Here is an 11,258-nt window from a genome sequence, read left to right as displayed (position 1 = left end):
TTAACAAATGGAGAATAAGCAAGCTGGGAGTGCATAAAATGTGATTTTATAAAAGTAACCGGGGGGGGGGGGCAAGAAAATTTTAGAGGGGCTACGGGCAGCCTGCCCGAGGTAACCGTTGCTTCAATCATAAGCATATGTAGATCTACAAATGATTTTACAAAAAATATTAAAAGTTTATACAATACAATATTTATTTTTAATATATATATAAATAATATATTTTAAGTGTAATTATGATAAAAAAAATATAATACAATTCGAATACACTTGATTTTTTTTTGGGGGGTGCCCGTTGGATGGGACAGTGTGGCTGTCCTTAACCTTTAGGTGTCATTACAGCTGTCGTCAACGGTTTTTTTGTGGCCTTACTTTTGAGGGTCCCCTGCCCTAACGATCTTTTTCTCTGGGCAGGGAAAGCGGGCTGCTAAACTTTATAAAATCCCTTTTTATTTTACAAAATTCTGGAGTAATATTTAAAGGCTATTCTATTCACCAAAAAAAATTTATTTTAAGCCTAATTGAATTGATGTACTCTATTTTCTGTGTTCCTTTTTAATGGCAGTTTTGGTATTTGAGTTGAATAATTAATAAAAAAAGTTATCTTATGGCCTTTGTGCCTGAAATTGATAGAAGATACTTTTAGTAATTGTTTCTGCTTAATTTGGAGTAAGTACACGGTAATATTCGTTCAAAGATAACTTTCAATCATGTGATATTGAACACTCAAATCCTTGATATTTCTGATGTTAGAACATGATACCTCAATAAATAACAATAATTCATTTACCATTAAGATCACTTGTTCGTACATTTCTAACATTTTTTTTGCTATGTCGCATTTTGATTTGCTATATTATTTCTATAATAGATTTTAAAACAAATATATTTAATAAAATTGCAGTAATGTAAAAATTATAAACATATAATTTTAATGAATTCAATAATATTCAATTAAGTGTATATACACTATGTAAAAATTAGAACCTCAAGGTTACAATCTAGATTTCAACCTCACAAGTGTAGATTTTTTAAAAGAATAAGACAAGTTGGTTCACGAGCAATTGTTTATAGCCATGCATCACACCAAATTTAGATGGGAGATAAAGCATGCATTTGTGGCACTTATATTTGATGTATCTTCTGATTTTAATTTATCTGCTTATATATTACTCATAATTGTAATTGTAACTTAAAAAAAACCTACAAATGATTTATAAATAAGATACACAGGGACACATATAACCCTTTACAATAATCAATATTGTACTATTAATAGGTGTACTGGATTTCCTTGACGACGATACTCCCTCGATCCACAACCTACTGTCCTGAAAATGATAAATAATTAAGGGTAAATTATATAAATGGTATTTTCGTTTGAGTTTTATAAATTTATAGTTTATAGATTCAAAAAAACATAATATACAATCACTTTTGTTCTGTTTTAATTAAGATAAAGTCATTGAGACGTTAGTGGACGTGAGTTGGATGACATGACATGTTAGTAAAAAGATTTAAATTTTATTTAAACACTTAAACTTTAGATAGATTACTAATAATGAGTCTTTTTCTAAATCCAAAATAGTTCAAGGATAAAATATCAATTTAATCTTTTTTTCATATGTTTTCTTCTCCCGAACCTCTCTTCTCGGTTGCTTCCCCAACTTCATCTCTAAGCCATAGCTTCATCTTCGTACGTCGGTGACCTTTAACTCTCCGACCACCATTAATGTGGTCATTTAAACCAGAGCCTAAATCTAAACCAACCGAGCTTTCTTTTCTCATCTAACTCTCATCGTGATTTTTCTGTCAAAATAAAAGATTTCAAGTGATTGTTTTTGAAAAGGATATGTTCAGCTTTAACTTAAATACAAGCAAAGGAGAATCTGGGCGGCCAATTGCCACCTTATTTACTGAAATCTCTGAGATTTATGTCAGAGACCAAGACAAGAATGCTATAATTCATATGATGATATCTGAAAACACTCAACTGCAAAGCCTCCATATCATCTCTGTGGTTGGAATGGGCGGGATAGGGAAAACAACCCTTGCCCAACTAGCGTACAATGACCAGGAGGTGAATGTTGGTTTTTGGCAAAGTCCCACATTGGTTGTGTATAAGGAGGAGGGGAAATCCTTTTGTTATAAATAAAGCCATCCTCCTCCTTAGTTAATCATCCCACAAATATAAGCCTTCTTCTATATTAAAGGCTATTTGTATTCTTTCTCTCTTTGTAATATTTCCTCTATTAGTGAAATATTTTGGTGTTCTCTTTTATATCTATTTAATAGTTATTGTCGGGTATAGTTATTGTTAATTATCGTCCTATTAAAATTACTTGTCTTGGTAGTTCTGTCTAAGGAAAGTGGGTTTTAAGAGGGACCATTGTGACCCCTCCTTTTTCCTGGAAATATACCTTGGGGTGATTTTTAGTATAATCGTTTTCACACTAGTCACCTAGATAATAGTTTCGAAGGTGAATCTGTTATTGGTGGAAATTAACCCGAATTCCACAACAATTTGTATCAGAGCTCTTGGTTTATTTTAGTATGCTCTATGTTTGCGGCTTAGGCTGATCTTCCACATCAGAAAAAATTTCCTTGGGATAATTGACATTCCGCATTGACAGCTATTAAATAGAATTTGTAGCAGAAATGGCAGACGCTTCTTCATCTTCAATTTTGGCAAGAAATGCTGTGACAAATGTTAGATTTGCAGTGGAGATTTTTGATGGCACCGGTCATTTCGGCATGTGGAAAAGTGAGGTTCTAGATGACCTATTTCAGCAGGGTCTAGACATTGCTATTGAATGAGAGAAACCAAATGATGTTGAGGAGAAAGAATGGAAGAGGATCAATAGAATGGCATGTGGTACTATTCGATCGTGTCTTTCTAGAGAGCAGAAGTATGCATTTTCTAAGGAAACTTCTGCAAGTAAATTGTGGAAGGCACTGGAGGAGAAATTTTTGAAGAAAATCGGTCAGAACAAACTCTACATGAGAAAAAGATTGTTCCGCTTCAACTATGTACCAGGTACCACTATGCATGATCACATTACTAGCTTTAATCAGCTGGTGACTGATCTGATGAATATGGATGTGACTTTTAAAGACGAAGATCTGGCTCTGATGTTGATGGGATCACTTCCTGATGAGTTTGAGTATCTTGAAACTACTCTACTTCATGGGAAGGTTGATGTGTCTCTCAGTGAAGTAACTGCTGCCTTGTATAGGTATGAATTGAGAAAGAAAGACAAACAAGAAAACACAAGTGTCGAAGCATAAGCTCTTGTTGTTAGAGGTCGTTCGAAGAGTCAGAATAAAGGAAGCAGAGGGAGATCGAAGTCAAAGTCCAGATTGAGCAAAGATGAATGTGCCTTTGTCGAGAAAAAGGGCACTGGAAGAAAGAATGTCCCAGGCTAAAGAATAAAGGCAAACCTAAAAGGGGGAAGACTGTCTCAGAATCAAATGTGGTCGAGTATGATGATGCAGATTCAGATTTCACATTCGCTGCTACGCCATCAACCAGTTGTTCCAGTTCATGGTTGTTAGATTCAGCTTGTAGCCACCATATGACCCCCAATAGAGAATGGTTCTTTGATTTTAAAGAACTAAAAGGTAGAATTATCTACACAGCAAATAATTCCCCCCTTGACACACTTGAGATTGGTTCAATTCGCTTGAGGAATTATGATGGATCAATCAGAACCTTAACAGGTGTCCATTATGTACCAGATTTAATGAGAAATCTCATCTCTGTGGGAACCTTAGAGTCAAAAGGTTTAGAAGTGAGGGCAAAAGATGGGATTATGAGGATTATCTCTGGTGCACTGGTGATAATGAAGGGAATCCGAAAAAGAAACAATGTGTATTACTTTCTGGGTAGTACAATTGTTGGGACAGCAGCAGTGGCAGCTTCTACTGATGAACATGAGTCAGAAGCAACCAGGTTATGGCATATGCGCTTGGGGCATGTTGGTGAAAAATCCTTGAAATTACTCATAGATCAAGGATTATTGAAGGGTGCTCGGACTTGCAAATTAGCTTTTTGTGAGCATTGCATCAAAGGGAAGAAGACGAGGGTGAAATTTGGAACAACAATCCATGATACTAAAGGTATTTTGGATTGTGTTCATTCAGATGTATGGGGGCCTTCCAAGACAACTTCATTGGGAGGAACACACTATTATGTCACCTTTGTTGATGATTTTTCCCGGAGAGTTTGGGTGTATCCAATGAAGACAAAGGATGAGGTGCTAGGATTTTTCCTTAAATGGAAAAAGATGATGGAGACTCAAACATGCAGAAAAATCAAACGTCTCCGTACAGACAATGGTGGAGAGTACAAAAATGATCCATTTCTGAAAGTCTGTGAAGAGGAAGGTATTGTCAGGCACTTCACTATCAGAGGTACACCACAACAGAATGGGGTGGCAGAGCGTATGAACCGGACATTAGTGGAGAAGGTTCGGTGTACGTTGTCAAATGCTGGGTTAGGCAAAGAATTTTGGGTTGAGGCTTTGGTATATGCTTGTCACCTTGTCAACCGCTTACCATCGACTGCTATTGGTGGTAAAACACCATTAGAGAAATGGTTTGGATTACCTGCTATAGATTATGATTCCTTACATGTGTTTGGTTCCACTGCATACTACCATGTTAAGGAGTCAAAGCAGGATCCAAGAGCAAAGAAGGCGATCTTTATGGGGATCACCTCTGGTATGAAAGGCTATCGTCTTTGGTGTCCAGAAACTAAGAAAATAATCTTCAGCAGTGATGTTACCTTTGATGAATCTACCATATTGAGAAAGGTGACTTCAGAAAAATTAGACCAGACAGATGGAACTCCCAAACAGGTGGAGTTTGAAGGAAGCAAGATTGTCCCAACCAGTAAAGAAACTGATGTTGACTCCCCTATGGTAGAAGAAGAGTCAGATAAAGAAGAGGTTCAGACCCAAGAACCTCCACAACAACATGAATCAATTGCACTCAGAAAGGGAAAGAGGACCATTAGACAACCTGCTCGTTATGCTGATATGGTCTCTTTTGCATCACCAATTGCAATTGATGACGTTCCTGCCACTTTTAATGAAGTAGTTCAAAGTTCAGAACATAAAAATTGGAGGATCACCATGAATGAAGAAATGCAATCCCTTCAAAAGAATCAGACGTGGAAACTAGCTATTCTTCCGAAGGGAAAGAAGGCAATTGGGTGCAAGTGGGTATATGCAAAGAAAGATGGATTTCCTGACAAGAATAACATCCGCTACAAAGCAAGATTGGTGGCTAAAGGCTACGCTCAAACGGAGAGAGTTGATTATAATGAAGTATTTTCTCCATTTGTAAAACATTCCTCCATCAGAATTTTGTTGGCTTTGGTAGCACAGTTGGATTTGGAACTAGTTCAGATAGATGTAAAAACTGCATTTTTACATGGAGACTTGGATGAGGAAATCTACATGACTCAGCCAGATGGATTCAAAGTTACTGAAAAAAAAGAGATTGTGTGCAAATTAGAAAAATCGTTGTACGGATTGAAGCAATCTCCAAGGCAGTGGTACAAGCGATTTGACAAGTTTATGATAGGGCAGAAGTACACAAGAAGCAAATATGATCATTGTGTGTATTTACGCGAGCTAGAAGACAGATCCTATATATATATCTTCTTCTTTATGTTGATGATATGTTGATAGCTTCCAGGAGTCAGACAGAAATTGCAAAACTAAAGACTCAATTGAACAGAGAGTTTGAGATGAAAGATCTTGGTGAAGCGAAGAAGATTCTAGGCATGGAGATATCAAGGGATAAAAAATTGGGGAGGCTTTGTTTGTCTTAGAAAGAATATCTGAGGAAGGTACTAAAACGTTTTGGTATAAATGAGATGTCAAAACCAGTTAGTACACCTCTTGCTCCTCATTTCAAGCTCGGTGCATCAATGTCACCTAAGGATGATGCATAACGGGAATATATGTCAAAGGTTCTGTATGCAAGTGCTGTTGGTAGCTTGATGTATGCAATGGTGTGTACGAGACCCGATATTTCACAGGCAGTTGGGGTTGTGAGCAGGTATATGCATGATCCTGGAAAGCAGCATTGGCAAGCTGTGAAATGGATTCTGCGGTATATTCTGAACACCGTAGATGTTGGTTTGGTCTTTCAGCAGGACAAACAAGACGGTCAGTGTGTAGTTGGGTATTGTGATTCAGACTATGCAGGTGATTTGGACAAGCGTCGATCAACTACTGGTTATGTGTTTACATTTGCAAAGGCACCAGTCAGTTGGAAGTCCACCTTACAGTCAACAGTGGCTTTGTCTACTACAGAGGCAGAGTACATGGCAGTTACAGAGGCTGTGAATGAGGCAATTTGGCTTCAAGGGTTGCTTGGTAAATTGGGAATGGAACAAAAGCACATCAAAGTGCACTGTGACAGTCAGAGTGTTATTCATTTAGAAAAGAACCAGGTTTACCATGCAAGGACGAAGCACATCGATGTTCGATATCACTTTGTACGAGAGATTCTAGAAGAAGGTGAAGTCATAATCCAGAAGATTCGGACCACTGAGAATCCTGTTGATATGTTGACAAAAGTGGTAACTGCGGTCAAGTTTAAACATTGTTTAGACTTGGTCAATATTGTTACAAATTAAAAGATTGTTTTTTTAGAGATGTGTGTGGAATTTGCCAAGGTGGAGATTTGTTGGTTTTTGGCAAAGTCCCACATTGGTTGTGTATAAGGAGGAGGGGAAATTCTTTTGTTATAAATAAAGCCATCCTCCTTCTTAGTTAATCATCCCACAAATATAAGCCTTCTTCTATATTAAAGGCTATTTGTATTCTTTCTCTCTTTGTAATATTTCCTCTATTAGTGAAATATTTTGGTGTTCTCTTTTATCTCTATTTAATAGCTATTGTCGGATATAGTTGTTAATTATTGTCCTATTAAAATTACTTGTCTTGGTAGTTCTGTCTAAGGAAAGTGTGTTTTAAGAGGGACCATTGTGACCCCTCCTCTTTTCTGGGAATATACCTTGGGGTGATTTTTAGTACAATCGTTTTCACACTAGTCATCTAGATAATAGTTTCGAAGGTGAATCTGTTATTAGTAGAAATTAACCCGAATTCCACAACAGTGAAAGCATTCTTTGACAAAAGAATATGGGTTTGTGTCTCTGGTCACTTTGATGAGATTAGAGTTGCTAAAGCTATTCTTGAAGCTTTAACTGGAGTCTCCCACCTTAGCTGAATTTGAGACATCGTTACTGAAGATACATCGATCAATTCAGAGGAAGAAGGTCCTTCTCGTTTTGGATGATGAGTGGACGAAAGATTGCCCAAAGTGGGAATCACTAAAACACTCTCTCAAGTGCGGAACAAAGGGAAGCAAAGTCTTGATCACCACACAGAAGGAGAATGTTGCAAACATCATGGGGAGCACATCGATGTTCCCATTAGGCTAATTGTACGAGAAGGAATGCTGGTTGTTGTCTAATTGGGTGGCATTTTTGGAAGGACCACTGATGATTGCAAAGGTTTAGAGCAAGAATTCAAATTGCGGTCGAGGTCACGTTGCGTTTATTGCGGTCGCAGAAGTAACGGATGCTATCGCAGTCACTGCGAGTATCGTGGACGTAAATTTTTTTTAAAATTAGCACAACTTATTATAAAATATAGTAATTGTAATTATAATTATAGAAAATCACTTTTAATAATTTTTAGATTATTTTGTAAAACCTTTTTTTATCTCAAAAACCTAATTTCTTTTGTACAATAAAAATGAAAGAACAATCAAAATCCAAATCGATACCAAACAGTCTACTTTTCTATTACAAATTCAATAGCCTAAATTACAACACAAATTAAGACAAACCAAACAGTAATCCATTTAACCCAAACCCGGTTAGGGCCCGTCCATCTTCTACTTCAGTCATCCAGCAACCTATTATGCAAACAAGTGATCCCTCCAGTAACCAACTAGCACTACTGTCCTCCAGAAGCTTCTCCAAAGATGCTTCATCAGCAATTCATGCAAAAACAGAGAAAAATGAATCCTTAAGAGAGGCAATGCATTTTGCTCGTTCAAGGATGAAGCATTCATCTTTCTAAGCCTTCATCTCCCTCGAACTGAACAGTGAACAGAGAAACAGATGAAACTGACGCCTGCCGAAAGTATCAGCTCCAGCGGTGGTAGTGGTGGTGAAGGAAGTCAAGCTGGACTTGCCCGCTTTCGCTCAGCGCCAACCACCTGGTTGGAAGCTCTTCTCGAGGAAGACGAAGAGGACCCATTAACGGGGATTAACGGGAAAAACGGTCTGTTATAGCCGCGATCGACCGTTACATGTTAAATTGCGGCCGTTATCGGCCGTTATAGGTGTGATTCCATTTCACACCGTGATTTCAACTGATATCGGTAACGGGAGCCGCCGATATCGTGATATAACGGCCATTATACCGTTACACGGCCATTTTTGAATCTCTGTTTAGAGATGAGAAAGGAAAAGGTCGGTTGGTTTAGATTTAGGTTATGGTTTAACCAACCACCATTAATGGTGGTCGGAGAGTTAAAGGTCACTGACGTACGGAGATGAAGCAGTGGTTTAGAGATGAAGCATTGGAGAGAGTAATTCGAGGGGGGGGAACGTAGGAAAAAAGGGGTAAATTGATATTTCATCCCTAAACTATTTTGAGTTTACAAAAAGACTCATTATTAGTATTTATCTAAAGGTTAAGGTTTCAAATAAAAATTAAATCTTTTTATTAACGTGTCACATCATCCAACTTACGACAGCTAACATCTCTAATTAAAACGAAATGAAAGTGACCATATATTATGTTTTTTTGAATCCAGTGATTATAAGTTTATAAAACTCAAATGAAGGTGGCCATCTGTGTAGTTTACCCAATAATTAAATATTGAGCTACTCGAGTACAATAATGCACAACTATTCTATACAGTTCATACAACACGTAAACAGAGACAAGTACGTAGAAATATGTTTCAATGCATGGTAAAACAAATTACGTATAATAAATTTAGGATTATAATTATCCGTCCATGTTGAGTTCATTATTTCACATATCGAAGTTTCGTTCTCATCTTATCATACAAAGTATCTTGTGATTTATCAATTGGGCATTTGCGTATTTTGTGCGTTATATTGCCATGGCTGTTACATAAATAGATCTTAAGTATCCGAATAGTTTTTCCAAGCGTCACTCATGGTCGTTAGATAAAAAATCTTACGTGTCTAAATAGTTTTTTCAAGCGTCATTCATGACCGATAGTTAATCAATTTATAGCATTCATGGTTTCAATGGCGCTCTGGTATGTGCCACCTTATTCACCAATAATTAATACTTTGTTTGAGTTTATGAAAATTAATGAATTGATTGGCTCAAAAGAAAGAAAATAAAATGGTATTCTCCTCCGAGATTCTTGGAAAACCTAATGGTGTGCCAGAATCTGTTCCATCCGAATGGCCGCCGGATACAGCGATTCAGATCAATCAACCTCCCTCATTGGAACGATCGGGATAAGAGCCTCCCTATGAGGAAATATCGGCGGGGAAAAAGCCTAAGGAACCTTGCCGCTCCGATATCAACAATAGAGATTAACCCTAATGTTATAGAATCAGATGACTCTAACGTGGTGATGAATGATGCATATGGAGATCCTTCTTGCTTAGGGTGGAGCAACCAAGGAAAACGGAATCGATCAGGATTAGTGCAGGGACTGGAAAATCTTTATTCCGAGATATGGTTGCTGGACAGACTGGTAATCATAATCGATGGTGATGTTCAGATTGGTATGGCTGGATCAATCCCAGACATACAACTTCTCGGAGAGAGTCCATAACTCTGTTGAAGAGAAACTCGCTAAATCGGTGGTAGTTCGTTCGCTAGGAGAGAAGAAAAGCTACAATGCACTTTTACTTCGAACCCAAACGATGTGGAGACCTAATGAGGAGACGCAACTAATCAATTTGGATAATGAATATTTCCTGGTACAGTTTGCGTTAGAGAATGACTACCTGAATGTTGTGTCCGGGGTCCTTGGATGGTGTACGAAAGCTACCTAACGGTACAACCATGGTCGGGGACTTTTTCTACAGTAGACGATCATCCCCAAATAATACTTGTATGTGTAAGACTCCTTGTACTTCCTTATCGTTACTATACTAAGAGTCTGTTTAGGGCCATTGCTGGTGCCTTAGGTAAAATTATGAAGATAGACTACAATACGACCGAAGGCAAGAGGGGTCGATTTGCGAGATTAGCAATTTTAGTCGATTTGGGAAAACTATTGATTCTAGGAGTCATGATTGATGGGCATTATCAAGGGGTAGAGTATGAAGGCTTGCTGACCATTTATTATGCTTGTGCTAAATACAGTCATACAAAAGAGTCTTGTGGAGCCGCTTTGATTGATGGTACCGTAGAAAATACTAATGCCAATGAGATAATTGAGAATCCCGTAGAACCATATGGTCCTTGGATGCAAGTTCCTCCGAGGAAAAAGAAATAGACATCAAGCAAGAATATAGTGAAACACGATGAAAACGATGACTCATGAGCTAAATGTGAAGGGTGCCACTTTGGCTACTAGAAGTGCTAACGTACATCAACATTCCAATGAGGAAGTATAGTGGCAAGCCAATACAACATTTGAGAATGAATCCGAAATGGATCAAACGACATAATGTTGTATGTTACCTTTACTTATCCTTTATTTATGGTTAAAGTAATTTTTTGGAATACCCAAGGGGTGCTTGGCATTACCTTTAATCGGTTTTTCTAGTTATTATTGAAGAAGCATCATCCTAATATTATCGATATTATGGAGCCACGCGTGAGTGGAACTCAAGTTGAGAATTTTATTAAGAAGTTGGGGTTTGACTCTTCCTTTCGAGTGGAGGTTAATAGTTGTTCTAGGGGTATTTGGATCCTATGGAGGAAGAGGGTTTCTTTGGATTTTCTTGTGGCTTCGAACCAATTTATACACGGCTATTGTGTGGACAAAGGTAATATGAGAAGCTTCTTCATCACCTTTATCTATGGGAGCCCACACAGTAGTAAGCAGAGTCATCTTTGGGATCAAGTGAGAGCCTTGGAACCAGAGAACAATATGCCTTGGGTTCTTGGTGGTGACTTCAAAACGATTTGTAACACTCTTGAGAGGCAAGAGGGGTCGAGCAGAAGGTCAGGAGTTTGTCCTAAATTTTGCAACTTTCTGTTTCTTTTCAATTTGATTGATAT

General features: G+C 37.7%; 1 protein-coding gene across 1 annotated transcript; it reads left to right on the top strand.

The window, feature by feature from the left end:
• The first annotated feature begins 9,450 nt into the window (after nt 1-9,450).
• Nucleotides 9,451-10,527, top strand: LOC120182878. The gene is made up of 3 exons (XM_039187721.1): nt 9,451-9,777; nt 9,830-10,062; nt 10,197-10,527. Exons 1-3 carry the CDS (start codon nt 9,451-9,453, stop codon nt 10,525-10,527), a joined length of 891 nt encoding a protein of 296 aa, XP_039043652.1.
• The last annotated feature ends 731 nt before the right edge of the window (nt 10,528-11,258 follow it).

Source organism: Hibiscus syriacus, unplaced genomic scaffold (assembly GCF_006381635.1).
Source record: "Hibiscus syriacus cultivar Baekdansim isolate YM2019G1 unplaced genomic scaffold, ASM638163v2 tig00112738_pilon, whole genome shotgun sequence".
Lineage (NCBI taxonomy): Eukaryota > Viridiplantae > Streptophyta > Magnoliopsida > Malvales > Malvaceae > Hibiscus > Hibiscus syriacus.
Note: the sequence above shows the minus strand (reverse complement) of the source record. Positions and strands in the feature narration are given on the sequence as shown.

What these genes read in the sequence shown, in the direction of transcription:
- LOC120182878 (XM_039187721.1), top strand. Translation starts at nt 9,451, where the DNA reads ATGGTGTGCCAGAATCTGTTCCATCCGAATGGCCGCCGGATACAGCGA. An exon ending in TATGGTTGCTGGACAGACTG is followed by an intron (nt 9,778 to 9,829) that starts GTAATCATAATC and finishes GATCAATCCCAG; the next exon opens with ACATACAACTTCTCGGAGAG. An exon ending in GTGTCCGGGGTCCTTGGATG is followed by an intron (nt 10,063 to 10,196) that starts GTGTACGAAAGC and finishes GAGTCTGTTTAG; the next exon opens with GGCCATTGCTGGTGCCTTAG.